General features: G+C 30.9%; 1 protein-coding gene across 2 annotated transcripts; it reads left to right on the top strand.

Annotated features, from left to right (window-relative positions):
* Positions 1-541: 541 nt before the first annotated feature.
* Positions 542-16,859, top strand: LOC126702687 (truncated transcription factor CAULIFLOWER A-like). 2 transcript variants are annotated; one of them, XM_050401509.1, is made up of 8 exons: positions 542-1,001; positions 10,437-10,515; positions 10,755-10,819; positions 10,905-11,004; positions 11,100-11,141; positions 15,893-15,934; positions 16,032-16,141; positions 16,586-16,859. In XM_050401509.1, exons 1-8 carry the CDS (start codon positions 817-819, stop codon positions 16,689-16,691), a joined length of 729 nt encoding a protein of 242 aa, XP_050257466.1. In that variant the 5' UTR covers positions 542-816; the 3' UTR covers positions 16,692-16,859. The 2 variants fall into 2 exon arrangements, with proteins under 2 accessions (XP_050257466.1, XP_050257465.1); XM_050401508.1 differs by having other exon boundaries at positions 560-1,001; positions 16,583-16,859.
* The last annotated feature ends 604 nt before the right edge of the window (positions 16,860-17,463 follow it).

The following is a 17,463-nucleotide window of genomic DNA, read 5'->3' as shown; positions in this document are numbered from 1 at the left end:
ACGTTGGAGGGCATAAGAATTTTTTCCCTGGACCATTCAGTCAGAGGAAAAAAAATGATTGAAAAAAAAAAAAAAAACCCTATTTCCAGTAAGTAAAATGATAAAAGAAACAGAAAGCAACACAACCCAACAACATAAACTTTGGTCCCCCAAAAGAATATATACATAGCTTAAAAAAGAGGAAAAAAAAAAAAAAAAAAAGGCTCAAATACACAATGGTTAAAGCGCCGTCAGCAATTAAAGTGTAAGATGAACAAACAAAACACAATCAGAGCAAAAGAAAGGTGTAAATATCGTACAAAACTCCCTGGAGGCATGAACATATAACACGTGCCAAAAGCCATATGGACCACCATTGTTGTTGTTGATACATGTGGCTTCGATCCCCATATACATATACATACATATAAATATTTATATAGAGATACACAGAGAGAGAGTTACAAATCAGGTATAACACTGTTGTTTAGTACGTCAAACCAATCAAAAATCGACAACGTTTTTGATGAAACCACCTGGCTTTTCCAATCCCACTTATCATTCTCATCAAACCCATCCTCCACTGGTCCAACTGGTTTTTCGACTTTCTATAAATATACGCATAGGAACACAGACCTTCCTCTTTCATATCTGCACTGTGTTAACTAAATTTCACTCCTAAATATACCCACAGAGAGAGAGAAAGAGAGAGAAAGTTTTTGTTTTTTGTTTTTCTTATTATTTTTCTCTCTTTCTCTCTCTCTCTCTTTTCTCTGTGTTTGTCTCCTCATATTTGTGTTATTGGGTTTTTGTTTGGGGTCAAGAAACTAAAAAATTATGGGGCGAGGAAGAGTTCAGTTGAGGAGGATCGAGAATAAGATCAACAGGCAAGTCACTTTCTCAAAGAGAAGGTCAGGTTTGTTGAAGAAAGCCCATGAGATCTCTGTGCTTTGTGATGCTGAGGTCGCCTTGATTGTGTTCTCTACCAAAGGGAAGCTCTTTGAGTACTCTACGGATTCTTGGTAAGAGAAATATTTATTATTGTTGCTTTCATTTTTTTTGTTCTTCTTTTGTGTTCAATATAGAATATCATATCATACAGTCTTAGCTTTTTTATTTTTTGGTTTTGTTTGGTCTTATCGGTCCAATGTATATAGAAGTCTCTCTTTTAGTCTTCTTTGAGGCCTCCTTTCTTGACAAAAAGACCATCTTTTTTTGTTTTTTTTGGTCAATACTATATGGTCTCTACTCTTGTTATTTTTTGATTGATATACCCTCATTTCTTGCTGCAAATTATATTCTTTTTGATGTGCGGGATGGAATGTTCAAGATTTAGAGAAACTATAATTCCATTGTTGTTTTAGGATTTTTGTTTTCATTCTTGATTTTTGGGTGAAAACAACCCTTTTTGTGTAACAGATACTTTTAGACATATATACATGATACATACAATACATACAGATTCTTTTCCGTCCAATTATCCTAAGTTTTCTACGGAGAGAGAGAGAGAGAGAGAGAGAGAGAGAGAGAGAGAGAAAGAATCTATGGCAGATTTTTTAGGTTTAAACGTAGCATTCCACATTATTTCAGGTGTTTCTTGCTGTACATGGGATTGACTTAAAAATTCTTATTCCTTTCTTCTTTGTTCTCTCTAAAGGAGATTAGGGGGTTTGTTTAGTTGTGTTTTAAGAAAATAGATTTAAATTTTTTTTTCCTTATTTACACAATAAAATGTTACAAACAAACTTTTATTCAATGTTTTATTTTTCTTAAATTGAAGATAGAAAACAGTAAATCTTCTCTAAAAAAAAAGAACCACTCCGTAACTTTGATTTGTCTCCATGACTGGACATAAAGTTGACACCTACATCCGAGAGTGTACAGTGTACACACAAAGGAGCCTGGTTTTGTAACTTGGCACCGATTTCTAGGGAAGTTCAAGAACAAAATGCATTCTTAAAGCTCCTCCCTAGCAAAACATGTAACTAAAAAAAAAAAAAAAAGAGATTGTATTTCATTGTAACCGGAAGACAAAAGCACGTAGGCACATACAATTAGTAATACTATCATGAGCTTATGAGCCAAAATTACACAATTGAATGGTACATCTAGCTTTCCCGTGACATGAGTACAGTTCTGAAACCCATCTGACAAAGAGTATAATTTTGAAAAGTAATGATAGGGAAACCACTTTTAATAACTTTGTATCACAACTGGCCATATAGCAGATTGTGATTGATAAATGTGTGTTAATGGGTTATGTGGAGACACGCCTTTATCAATTATATGTGATTTGTTGAAATAATACACATGAATAATTTTATAAACCGTCATGTAGTGGATTAATAGGAGGAGATATGGTTTGAAGTTTACTTCTTCCTAAAATAAACTAAGAAGCAAAGGTATGGGTACACTACAATACAAGATATGGTGATTTATGAAAAACTAGGGTATGATGGAGATACGTGTATTGATTAATTAAATATGTTTTTTATTTTATTTTATATATTGTTAAGCATTTTGTTGTTCATATACTGTTAAACATATAGGAGTATCAATTTAAGAGTAATAATGCTTAATAAAGTGAATTCGTGGTCATTAAATGATGTTTAGAATACAAACTAATATCCAAAAGAGTAAATAAAAGATAATTAGATAAGTGTTCAACATTGAAATTAGAGATTAAATTCTATAAAGATGTGGTGTAAACCCCAAGTTTTACACCTTCTAATCCCAACATGTCACACCATCTTATCACATATTAAAGAGTAGGCACAACCACACACAATCAATTCTAATATCTATCTGAAAATTCAACTCAAGTGAGGGTTTATTGAAATATTATTAGGTGTAATAAGATGTATAAAGTTTTAAGTAAATAATTGATATGGATATCTCTAATTAGATGGTGTAAAATGAGTTTTACACCCTATCTTTACCAAATTCGGACTCTTGAAGTAAATATATAAAAAATATAAATAAAAATCCTTACAAGTTGTTGGGCTATCTCTTACTATCCGAAAGTTGGGTTACAACAGTATGCGAGCCATATGATGTGAATTGGAAATCCTAAAGATATCCAATTTGATACATATGATCATATTTGGGTGCTTGAACAAAAATAGATTATCCATGCTTACTAGAAAATAAGCCTCTCCTTTGCCTGAGCTACTTTTTAACTGAGTTGAGTTCACGGGATTATTTAAAAAAATAAAAAAAAGAGTTCACGGGATTATTTCACCAATATAATGATGATCAGTTCTAGATAGAAAGGGGGAACTTGTGATTTTGGTTAAGGGTTGGTTTGGTTGGCTAGGAGCTGATCTTTGGGAAGGATTAATGTCTTACTTATCACAAAGATCACCTTGTTACCACCCTCCTTTGTAATCAAGTAATGTGTGTGTTCTAAGAAGAAAATGCACTAGTTTTCTTTTGTGTTTTTTTTTTTATTCTTCAGCGCCACCATGTCTCATATCCTAGTGGGCAGTGGATCCCACCATATGCCCAACATCTCTCGTACCAATGTAATAAAAAAGAAAAAAATAAATAAAAGGAAAATAGTGATACCTCTTTTGGACCCTTTTGCATATAGGTTGCCCATTACATGTAACACACATATATTTTAGTTTTTGAACTGCAATCATAACTTAAAAATCAAATTATGTGTATAGTGTGTTACCCACATGTGATTTGACCAAAATTTAAGTTGCCTACCTATAAGTTTTAAATTTGACACTTTACTCATCTGAGATTAACTCAATTAGAGTTCTGTTACTCACCTCCGTTAAAAATAGTGCTAAATATGTAATTTTGCTTTACTTTTATGTCTCTATTCTCCAAAAACACAAAAAATATAAAAATATAAAAGAACAGAAGATCAAAAGCCGGTTGGTAAAAATAAAATTTTTATTCATGATCTTAGCATTTCAAACTTGCTTTTACATTCATTGCTTCAAATACACATATTCAAACAAATACCATAAAAGAAACAAATTGCTTCATCAATTTCTAAAGCAACCAATGAAGCCATAGGCCCATAGCATCTAATCCACAAAAATCCTAAAAATGACGAGACGAGGTCAGGCTAAAGAAAAACAAAATGCCAGACCTGAGTAAAAGAGGAATACACATTATACAAGGGGTAGTAGTGTACAGTTACATGGGTTAAAGGGTGTCAACCAAGGCTGTTGACATCCAGCCCAACGAGGCTCCTCTTTTTTAGCAAATTTGCATCTGATGAGCTTCCTCCAAATTCAAGGTCATGAAAGAAAGTTAAAAGCAGCAATTTATTTTTGGTGTTCTTCCTTGACCATCTCGAATGTAACAACTTTCAAGTCCTGAAGGAAGAGGCTCAACCTTAGATCCAAGTACCATCAACACACAACTTACAACCAGATTTGCCAAAACCCAGCAACTTCTTGTTCATTAGAAAGCCAAACCTATCATACTCATCTTAATAAGGATTTCTTACCCATCTTAATAAGGATTTCTTACCCATATATAGCTTTTGATACATAGACCATCACGATTCAATAGCTTTTGATTTGCGTGTAGGAAGTTTGTTTGTGGACTGAATTGAAGAATGGGAGTCCATAATTAGTTGAGTTGGATGATGACTTTAGTTTAGGCAAAGGAAGCTTCTTCGTTTTTCTTTATCAACATCTTTTTGATCTTATTTTATCTTGTGTTTTTGTAGGAGAGACATAAAAGTGAAGCAAAATTACATATTTAGCCATATTTTTAACAGAGATGGGTAACAGAATTCTAACTGAGCTAACCTCAGGTGGGTAAAGTGTCAAATTTCAAACCATAGGTAAACAACTTAAATTTTGGCCAAATTACAGGTGGGTAAATTGTAATTTGCCCAAATTACCATTTTTGTAGTGTAAATTTTAATAGAAATTACAATAGTAGGCACGTGGAATATCTAGCTTCTAAGTCCAATAGTAAGCTAGATAGAATCCCATATTGCTCTTTTTAACGTTTATTCTTTATGAGAAATGTTATGTAAACAACATTTTCATAATACTTTCACAATAAATTTTATGTGTCAAGTTGTTATTGACTGTTATGGGTGGGCAAAAAAATAATTTAAGTTGTGGATTTAAATTAGAACCAATAAGAGTAATTGCACCGGTCCATGGAAAATAGAAAAAGTGGTGAATTTTACACATTTTTGCTCAAAAACTACCCACATAAATGGGTCTATAACACTGTACATATCCAAAAATACTACAGTAATCGTGCATATTTACACGGTTACTATAGTTTTGTACTTGATTATTAAATCAATTTTTTTTTTTTGTCTCCTCTCTACGTTCTCTAGCTTCCTTCACTCTTTTAGTCTCTCTATTCCCTTGCTTTCTTCAATCCAAAAAAAAAAAAGAGAAAGAAAGAGGGAGGAAGAACAAGAAATCAACTCAAACAAATCTAAAAACTCATCACAAATCCAACACAAAATCAACCTAAAACAAAATCCAACGGAAAACCCATTAAAAAACCATATCAACCCAAAACCCATCCCGAATCGCCGCTGCCATGGAAGCTTGGGTGGAGTGTTCGTCGCTGCAAAGAGAGAGAGTGAAGATCGGACCATATCCACCCGAAACGGGTCTATAATGGTTCAAGGATCGGGTTTTGACCACTGTTTGTGGTGGTGCTGTTGATCTTCGCTGCCATCGATGTTGGCGAAGGCTTTGGGGCTCTCGACCTTGGATGGAGCTCAAGGCGAGCTTTGGCTATGGAAGATTGCGAGGCACAATTTTAGAGATAGAGAGGAGTGCTTCTGTGGGTCCCGTGTACTGTTTACAAGACTCGCAAGTACTTTTTTCAACAAAAACAACTTTAAAACTAGGTCCCACGGTACTATTCATACATTTAAAAATTATTTTGCTACAGTGTTTTTAGTTTTCAGCAATGGAATCCACTATTATGTGCTAGGAAAGAATATGCCATTATTGCACTAAAAAGTATCGTATAATTAGGTGGAGTTTGGATAGCATTTTTGAGCTTATGTTGCGTATTTGCATTGTTTTTTTGTGGGTTCCACGCACTGTTCACGAAACCTGTAAGTACTTTTTTCAACAAAAAACAACTTTAAAATTGGGTCTTACGGCACTATTCACACATTTAAAAATTATTTTGTTACAGTGTCTTTAGTTTTCAGTAATAAGCGATATTCAAACAGACCCTTGAACTTAAAATTGTGAGGCCTACAAACCTTTTGTGGCACAATTTTAAAGGTCTGACAAAAGTAAAATTGTTTGGTTTTATATAAATTATTATATAGATAAGAAGATTATTCAAGATTTTGGGAGTGATAATCGCTCCACCCACATGAATAGTAGAATATCCCAACAGAAATTTTTGTCATGAATATGGGTACCATGTATAGAATCCACATGTAAGGTTTAACCAAAACAACAAATTCACATGAGTTGTACTTAGTGGTTGAGCCTAAAATTTGATTTTAGGGAGGCAAAATTTATTATCCACACATAAATGTATGAGGCAACTTGGAAAATAAAAAGCCAACCACACTAAGTGAGATTTTAATGCATGAAATCTAAAAAATAAATAGCAAATTTGTATTGTGTTTATTTTTTATTTATTTATATAAATTTGTGTAAATAAATAAATAAACTTGTGTTATTTTGGTTAATATATATTCATAAAATATTCAAATTGTAATAAATTTTTAGAACCATATCATGATCCTCTTTGCACGGAAAATTTCAAAGATTAATCTAAAAAATAATATCAAAATAGGCAGTTTGGTATGTAGTTATTTTCATAATTAATTACTTTACATAAAACTTTTTGAAGAAATATTAATTATTATATAAGAAATTCGAGATCCTATTATCAATTTTGTTACCATTTTGAAAAGAAACAAATTTTTTTCCTTTTTTTAATTAATACTCATTTCTTTTATCTTTTTCCCTATCCTTATTTTCCATTATAAATCTTGAACCTTAAAAGATATTAATAAAATAGGAAATATTTTCCTTTCTTAGTGAAGTTTGAACTATGAAAAGTATATAATTCATTACTTATGACATAAAAAAAAAAAAAAAAAAAAAACTATATAAAAAATAAATGCATAAAGGAAATCCATTAATATTATATATATATATAAAAGATTTTGGGTTTGGCTAAGGGGCAATTCCCACCCCACCCCTTGATTTCACCCTCAATTGTACATAAGGTTTGTCTGCCTACTAAAAATCCATTCATATGAATCCTAGGTGGAATTTCGACTTAAAAAAAGAATTTATTCAGGTGTAAAAAGAAGAAACCCGTCATAGATAATTACTACAATATAGTGAGTTACTCTGTTAAAAAAATTATATTAAAATATCATTTAGTATTCACATGAATAATTTTTTAATATTTTGATTGGTCTCATGTACTTGTGAGCACATTTATGTATGTCTTACATAAATGTTTTTCACCCCTTAAAATCAGATATTGAATCTACCACTAATGAAACCTACAATTGTGTACATAATTATTCCAATAGTTGGTATTTTTTTTTCTTTTCTTTTTTGAGAATCAAGAGTTAGTAAATAATTATACTCGTAATATTGTTAGTAAAATCAGTGTATAATATTTTATTTTTTTTATTTTTTTTTATTTTCATTTTTATGCCAAACTTTTAAATGTTTTTTAATACCTTACTGGCCGATAACCTCCCTTCCCCAGATGTTTTTTTGGAGAGAGTTTTGACATATGGCAACTGCTTCTATGATAGCTCATTATTATCAGACCAAGTCACTAATCGGTTTATATTTTACGGCCAACTCCTAAATCTCTTATTTAACTATCAGAAACTTTACTAGATGAGTTAGCTGTAACCCACATCCCTCCCCCTTCCTCAAAACCTCTTTCATAAAAGTGCTATACGTTACTTATCACAATATTTAGCATGGCCACCTCCTTCATAATCCAATAATTATTTTATATATATATTTGGTATACGTATTTCTTTTTATGCTGTGTAGACTCCATACTTGTGTAAGACTCATATAGTATAAGAGAAAGATGCATATATTGGATTAATAAAATACTTTCCTCTCTTAGTCAAGATTTTCTTTTAACTTATCATCATCATGAGTGGCGATTTTTAGTTAGAAAATGCTCCACTTTTGTTTAGGAAAATGATATTTTCCATTTTTATTTCTGATTATTCTGCACCACCATATCCCATGTCTCACACAGTGGAGTGTGTCTGAGATAGTCTAGGCAAAAAGCCACACCCTCACCCTTACCCTGGGATAATCTATCATGTTTGGGTTATATGTATCCAGCCATTCACATGGAATGCTCCCACAGGGGTGGTGTCCACCTTTATGTGAGAGTGTGAATATATGTAGTTGAAACATGTAATACCATCCCTTTTATTTCTATTACAATATTTTGTTTATAATGGATGAAAGACAAAGTTTGGCAATAAACTTAGTTGTAGCTTAAGGTTATAACTCCACTCAAAATATTTTTACTTAATGTGACTTTTGACAAATCCACCATTGAATTACATTTTCTTCTTATATTCTCCATACTTGCAAAATTTCCAGAAAATAAAAAATCAATAGTTATGTTATCAATCAAATGTTTAAATTTCAAAATTTTGTTGTTTAATATATAAAAAATAAGTTTATGGATTGAATAATAAATAACATCTGATTGGCACAAAATTGGACATATGTGTTAAGAATATAAAGAACATGCAATCTAACGATTAGATTTTCAAAATTTGTAACCATGTTAATTTTTTGTAGGTTGTTTATAGCCTTAGAGCATTCTTATTAGCTCGTACAAAAATTTCTATTTATTTTATGATAAGATCTTACTTTTTCTAGTTTACACAATCACTTTTCAAAAACATTGACATCAGATTATCTATTATATACTTTATTGCATTAAAATATCAATTTTCTTAATTTCTTAATTGTTTTTCTTTCTTCACATATAACAACTACTATTTACTTTTTTTCTTTATCCTTAAGATATCTAAAGAAAGAATTAAAAAATAAATGCAAAATAAATAGTGTCAATGTAAATTTACATAAAAACTTTAACAACTTTGCAAATTTACATATTTTTAGTTTAATTGATGTGGGTGATTTTTGGGTTTGGATGTGTAAAATTAAGCACTTTTTCTTTTTTGCATTGACGGATACAAATGCTCTTAGACTACTACTATGTTTATAGCCAAATTTTGTACTTCCATGAAATTACAAAGTTACAAAAGTTCTTAATAGAAATTACATGCGCGTGGGACATACGTTGCATCTTAGTCCTGTACTTTATATTTCTCTCTTTCAGGCTTTCTTGTATTCTTCTTTGATTATAAATGCTTCGTTCATGTCTCAAATCTCAATCAAATAATCTAGGGATCATTATATATAATTTTTTTTTTATACAGGATTATTATATATAATTATTATTCTTAATAATGTCCAGAATGAAATATGTACAACATATAATATTTACATATTTCAATTAACCTAAGGCAGAAAGCATGCAAAAAATTTGGCATAAAAATAAAAATAAAACGTGAATAAAAGTATGTACAAGTGCATTACCGTTTGAATGAAAAATTCAGGACACAAAGAACAAATTTATAAATTAGATCATTTTCTTGTTATATTTCAATTTAATAGTATATCTATTCTATCTTAGGATCTGTTTGTTTTAGCTTAAAATACTAGTTCCTTTCACCAGCATCTTGCGTGCATCTTTTTAGAAAACTACTTTTTAAAAGTTATAGTTGAACTTTTACGCAACATATCTTTTAAACAAAATAAGCCAATAAAAATAAGTTCATATAAAAAAACTCTTTGTATAAAAGCTAATTATGTCAGAATTATAAAAAGTGAGAAAAAAAAAACTAATTTAGGATATTATTTAAGTAATTTAATAAAGTAATTATGTATTTGTTCAATTATTTATCCTATTTTCAAGCAAACTAATAAAGAAAATTCATATTATTTAGTTTCTCATTGAATTTAAAATCTAATTATAGATTAAAAAATCTCATCATCTAAATTATTGGGAAATCTATTCTTAACGAATACAAAAGAGTAATCACATTACGAGGATTGTTTGGATTATTAAAAATAGATGAGTAATGCTAGAGATACAAAAATTATTTTATAAAAAAATTTACAAACTATTGATGTGGTGAGTAATTATTGGTAAATGAAAAAAGTGATGTTAATGGTGAGCCTAGATGAAAACCAGTAAGAAGTTGGCCACAACATCAGTTAGTAAAAATGTTGTAAAATAGTTTGTGTGTATAACATTATGTGAAATAGATTATCATGTTATGGCATTTGGAGAAAAATTATTCATTAAAATTAAATTTGTTATAACTACAAATTCCTTTTTATGTACTTGAAGTTTTGGTTCATCAATTGACTAATAGATTATCATGCTATTTCCTTTGATAACAGTATGGAAAGGATCCTTGAACGATATGAGAGATATTCATATGCAGAGAGGCAGCTTCTTGCAAATGATCTTGAACCAAACGTGTGATTTCCAATCCATTGAATAAATTTCAAATTCAAGAATCTTGTTAGATACCAGCTAACTCTAGCTTCTGACTGATGTGGCTTACCAGTTTTCTTATTTTTCTATTTCAAAACCAAAATGGCAATCAATTTGGCATTGATTACAGATTGCAACTGCCACACCAGTTGGACAGGGAGTATAAAGAGTTAGAACAAAGAATGGTACTTTTGTTGACTGAACCCATTAATTTTTTCTAGGGAAGCTGGAACCTTGAACATGCAAAGCTTAAAGCAAGGATGGAGGTTTTACAAAGAAATCAAAAGTACAAACTTGAATACAGGCAGTTATGTACTTTGTTATAATGAAAGAAACAGCAGAGAAGTTTACTTACTTCCTCTTCTTTGCAGGCATTTCAGGGGAGAAGATCTTGATTCCTTGAGTCTTAAAGAGCTTCAGAGTTTGGAGCAACAGCTTGATTCTGCTCTCAAACATATAAGGACAAGAAAGGTAAAAATCATCGTAATAGTAAATGTTTTTGAGTTTTTGGTGATGTGGTGTGAGCCAAAGCTTTTATGGTTAATAAAATAATCTTTCACTTGCAGAACCAGGTTATGCACGAATCCATTTCAGATCTTCAGAAAAAGGTAAGCCCCAGCTGCCTCTCCCTCATGTTTTATAACTGATGTAGCGGAGAACCACCTAACTAATAAATGTCAAACAATTTTCATTGTTATTCATGAGTATAGTTATCATTTTTTTTTTTTTTTTTGGGATAAACTCATGAGTATAGTTTATCGAACTGATAAATGGCAGACAATTTTCATTGTTATTCACGAGTAATCATAGATGTGGTCCTTACAATTATTAACTTTGTATGGTCATCTATTATAAAGCTGAAAAACTTATGACCCTAAAGCCATGCCTTATTGATGATGTCCTTGAATATAGACGTTAAATTACTATTTCTTAATAGCTTAAATTTTTGGGAGGATTGATAGGTATTTGGAGAATTAGTAATTTTAATATGAAATTAGAGCAAAAATCATGAGTTCGATCCCTGGTTTTGACAAAATTTGGCTATAAACTTGGTCATAACCTAAGACTACAACTCTATTTAATATCTTTTTATTAGATGTGAATTTTGATAAATCTACTATTGGATTACATTTCTTCATATATCCTCCATTCTTGCAAAATTTTCAGAATATTAAATATTAATAGCAATATCATCAATCAAATGTTTAGATTTTAAATTTACGTAGTTTAAAATTATGCATAAAAAATAAGTTTATGAGTCAAATAGTAAATAACATTTGATTGACATGAAATTTGATATGTGTGTCAAGGACATAAAGATCATGCAATCTAACAATTAGATTTTCAAAATATAGAGCTATGTTAATTATTTTTATTGAGAATTGTAGTTTTAGGTTACAACCAAGTTTGTAGCTAAATTTTGTCCCTCTTACTTTACTCTACCTTCCATTTAAAATGTTAAAAATCTCATGTATTGGGTCCCACTGGAATAGGATTTATATCTCAGGAGAAAAAAAAAAAGAATAGATATTGTTGAGTCCCAATCTAGTCCCGTATGAATTAACAAAATTAACTAACAATTTCAATCAATCAAACTCTGAATAAATCCACAATTATAAAATCAATTGCAATATATTTTTCAAGAAATCTCAAATTTATATTCCTTGTGTAAAGAAAACATCTTCTTTGGTCACACACACACTCGTTGTGCTCATTGCGGTTTCTTCTTCTTTTCACACATACTCACTGCGCACTGTGATATACTCGTCTTTCTTCACTTTGCATCATTGAACAAAAGCCCCCACCAATTCTACTTGATTTGTGCGCTTTTACCAAAAAAAAAAAAAAAAAAAAGAAGGAATTATCAACAAAACCCAAACCTTTTTGTATCTCTCATTGTGCTACCTACCAAGCAAAAATTCATTTTCTTCTCTTGGTTTCATGTCCAATTCTATTATTTTTCTCTTCACCCCACTGGGGAGGATCCTTGGGCTAAAGTCATTAAATTCTTTATAGCACAGTCTATTTATAATACTTCAATTTCTATTCCTTGGTGGATAAGGACTACAATACTTATATGAAAAGGAATAGGTTTTTCTGTCACTCAAAAGATTTTTTTTTTTTTTCCATGTCAAAAGATATCCAAAAATAACTAAACTAATTTTTTCTTCTTCAATTAGAAAATCCAATTAACTTTCCAAGCCACATTTGGAATTTGAGGCAATTTCGCAACAACTATTACACACCTTCTAAAGAGGAGTGTTATTGCTCAATTTAAGGAACTGAAAATCCTAATGAATAACTATTACATATAACAAAGATATTGAGTTGTGATTCTAAAAAATACAATATAATAGAGGTATAACTTGTTTGGAAGTAGGTTATTAAGCCAAACCAAGTCACGCTTTGGTACCAGTCTATTTATCCCTCTTACTTTCTCATTCACTTAAAATGATTTTAACATGGTAACAAGATGAAGCTCCTGTATGGTTCCCCCAAAGGCCACCAGCTAGCTCATGTACTTCACCACAAAGTTGTCCTTTGCTGATGTCTTGCTATGCCATTCTTCGGTCACTATTTTCTTGTCATGTACTTCACCACATTCTTTTGTCTCCATATGTCGTTTGTTGTTGCCAACTATCTCGCATTTTCTATATTCCATATCAGGCCTGATCCTCCATTCTGAGGTGTCTTCAAGCTTTTACTCTTTTTATTTTATTTTTTATTAGAATATTAAGTATTTTAACACATATAAGGAAGAGCGAGAAGATCTTAAAGAAAGGTGTATATCCAAAAAGGAAATAATAAAATACAATAAGTTAATACTATAAATACTTAAAAACCATGGTTGTATACTACTATGGATTATAGTAGTTTTGCAATTCAACATGCAATTATAATTCATATATTACTTTATATTTCCTATATATATCACATACTCCATCCGTTGTAATTTTCAACTGTGGTCATAGGCCTTCAAGTTGAAAGTTGAAACATGCTAATTTTTATTTCTGCTCTCTATTTCTGGCTCTTTTTCTCAATTCATGCAATTTTTGGTAGTGTTTGGGCAAGTTTATTAATTTCTAGGAAATTCATTTTTGGACAAAATTTGGTTACAAACTTAGGCTACAACTTTATTTATTTTTTTTTAAAAATTAACATTGCTACATATTTTGAAAATGACAAAATTTAACTACAAAATTAGTTATAACTTAAGGTTACAATCTTACTCAATATCTTTTTATTAAAGGTAAATTTTGACAAATCTACTATTGGATTATATTTTCTTCTTATATCCTTTATGCTTACAAAATTTCTAGAAAATTAAAGATCAATAGTTATGTTATTAATAGGTTATTTAAGTCGCAAGTTTTTATAGTTTAAAATTATGCATAAAATATAATTTTATAGATCATATAGTAACTAATATCCAATTAACACAATTTTACATGTGTATTAAAAACGTAGAGAACATGCAATCTAACGGTTAGAATTTTGAAAATATGCAATCTAACGGTTGTAGCTAAAATTTATCATTTTGAAAATTTAATTATTGGATTGCATGTTCTTTATGTTCTTAACATACATGTCAATTTTGTGTCAATCGGATGTTATTTGCTATATGATCCATAAACTTATTTTTTTATGTGTAATTTTAAACTACAAAAACATACCATCTAAACATTTGATTGATGACATAACTATTTATCAAGAAAATGTAATTTAATGATGGATTTGTCAAATTTTACATTTAATAAAAAGATATTTAGTGAAGTTATAGCCTTAAACTACAGCCAAGTTTGTAACCAAATTTTGTCCTTCATTTTTATTTTATTTTATTTTTTCATTTCTAATTTTCTAGATCCAAAATGATATTTTTTGAAAATTGAGGATTCTTATTTTTATTTCTTCTTACTTCTCCTTCTCTATTAAAAAAATGTATTTCTCTTATTTTATTATTATTATTTTCTTTTCTTTTTCCCTCTTTCTTAATTTTCTCCTTTAGCTTCAATGTGTGTGTTTTTCGATGATGTTGTTTCATGGCTTTTTCAAGGGTTTCGTGGTCACGATGAAGTAAACAATGCTAGCTCTGACTCCCAACAAAATAAACAAAATATTTAATCGATATATTATCAATTTTTGTTAGCAAAATTGACGGCTGTGGCTCACAGTGATATCAACTACAATTTTTCTACCAATTGATTTTCCGTCGTTGTTTTCTGCCGATGTTGGGTTTTCTACATCAATCTAAGTTATAAAATGGGTTTTTATAATAACTTTGTTATGAAGTATAGACACTTCACTTAGAATGCCGTATTTGTGTTATATCAATGTCGTACCCATGTCATACCGGCTGTTTCCTGTATCTATGTCCATATCTATGCTTCCTAGTAATCCCCCCCCCCTTTCCTTTAACTTGCTACCTTAATTAAGTTTTTGTAAATTTTTATGATCAAATTAGTTAATTTTGTTTACCAATGATCATATCTTTGTAAATTCATTAATCTACCCGAGTAGACCAAAGAGAACGGGCTCATTTAATCCTATTCAAATTTAGTTGTACTAATATAACAAGAAAATTTTTCAAATGATATGAACCCTTAAAATGAGCCAGAACCTCCATTTGCAAAGGGTTCACACTCTGTCCCGCTTGGTGGACACATTCATTATATATAAGCCAAGGTCCTAGCAGTCTCCGAGTCATCCTATGCATTTTTTATGAATTCTACATCTATGGCCATATTGCTCACAGAAACGTTGAATATCTGATTTGTTCAATTTTATAAATATAATTATTGTAAACTTTTCTATTTTCTGTTGCTTTTGTAAATTCATCATATATGCTGGCTCTTCCTCCCTTTTTTTGGGGTAGTTGATGCATTTGGGTCTTGTATTGAGATTATTTTATTCATCACTTCTTTTTTGTGGTGGGATCCCATTGGAAATGAGAATATTTTTTGTTCTCATTGTGAATGAGTTTCTTTTTCTTTTCTTTTTAGGGTAATTGTTTTTAAATAGAGACTGTAATTATATTGGACTTATGTTTGGAATAAAGTTATATTTTATTTTTGTATTATGCTTATTATTTTAAAAAAAATTAATTGCATAACATTTTTATAATAAATCATTATTTAAAATAAAAGATATTTTCTATAATGACATAACCAAATACGGTTTATGTTGAATATAATTACTTTTCAATAAAAGTTTTAGAATAATACCAAACGCAATGTCTTAAAAGAACGTATTAGGTCATAATGTATTTTTACATTAATATATAGGCTTGCTAAACGCAACTTTAACGAGTGACCTTGAAATTCAAGTTATTTGATGGGTTGCCTAACGTATTACATGACAGGATAAGGCATTACAGGAGCAAAACAACTCGCTTGCAAAAAAGGTAAACTTTTTATGGTAACAAATGTGAATTCTTCTTAGCACCAATGGCTTCAAATTTTAAAAAATATGTTACATGATACATTTTGAGCAATCATTAGGTTAAGGAGAAGGAGAAAGAAATAGCCCAACAGGAACAATGGGAGCAGCAGAATCATACCTTGGAATCATCCTCCGTCCTTCCCCAACCGTTGCAGCCTTGGAACATTGGGTTTCTCTCTCTCTCTCTCTCTCTCTCTCTCTCTCTCATTTGCAATGTGCATATATGCATGCATTGTCTTATGTGTCCACGTGTGCATCTAACATGTGTATATGGGGTCGGTATCTGACCCTCTTACATAGGGATGAGTCTCACGCTTGTAGTCTACTCTCATGTGAGGGAGCATTTTATATGCCCATTGTACCTGACAACATTTCATGTATATGAGTTTGCTACTAATGTGAGTGGTTGGTTGTCTTTGTGCATATTCTTGTCATACATGCTATGCCTAATCAGATAAAATTTGGAAGCCTAAAGCATCATAAGAAAAATGATCAAGAGCATCGCTTATTAAATACTTTGTAGCATCAAAGCATTGAACCAGAACTTTGATTCTTATTCAAGATTTATTACATATGAAAACTAACGAAGGTGAAACTATATGCAATGCAGCAGGTCTTACCAAGCAAGCGGCAATGGAAGAGAGGAAGAAACAACTCCATCTCAAAATCAAGCCAATACACTCCTACCCCCTTGGATGCTTCGTCATTTTAATCAATAGAATGACATATATATATACCCTCAAGGCTCGAGCTCCTATCTATGCAATTTTTTATGTCTCTTTGTGTGCTTAGATATGGATGTGATCCTGAATCTTTAACATTGTAAACTGTGTTGTATTGAATATTGATGCTTGATAGAACAGTCTCAAAATGTTTGTTACTATGCATGGCTTTGTGTACATAGATATAGATGGAGACTTGCGAAGTAACTTGGTAATAACCGTTATTAACCCCCTCCCCCCCACCCTCCCAAGAGAGAGAGAGAGAGAGAGACCCCTTTACATTATGTATTGATAAGTGCTGTGTTTGAACTTTGAAATGTTAATTGTCCCCTTGGCATGGAGTTGCTGATCTGCATCTCCCTCTTTCAAATTTATTTTTCCTTGCTAGCCCATGGAGTTGGGTTTTTCTTTCACTGTACATCTGAACTCAAAACTAGTGTAGGGATCTTAAAGAGATTCTTGAGGAAAATGATGGTAAATATCTTGAATTTAATAGAAAGCAACCATTGATGGGATGCTGGAAGGATGACAAACCTGTGTCCGTGTCTAAAAAGCTGCATAATTTGCGGGATTTAATGTTTAACTTGAGAAAAATGAAGCATATTCTTATGAATATGGGACATACTTTGGCTTCCTGAGTTTTTGTATATGGTAGGTGTATGCTGATTGGTGAGAGTAGTCCGGCATTATATTGTGTATTGTTAGGAATTTACCCTGATTCTTAAAACTTGTGAGATGAAAAAAATAGAGAAAATTTGTGTAAAGAAAA

This window comes from Quercus robur, chromosome 10 (genome assembly GCF_932294415.1).
Source record: "Quercus robur chromosome 10, dhQueRobu3.1, whole genome shotgun sequence".
In the NCBI taxonomy this organism is placed as follows: Eukaryota; Viridiplantae; Streptophyta; class Magnoliopsida; order Fagales; family Fagaceae; genus Quercus; species Quercus robur.
The sequence above is the reverse complement of the archived record's forward strand: the minus strand, read 5'-3'. Positions and strand labels throughout refer to the sequence as shown.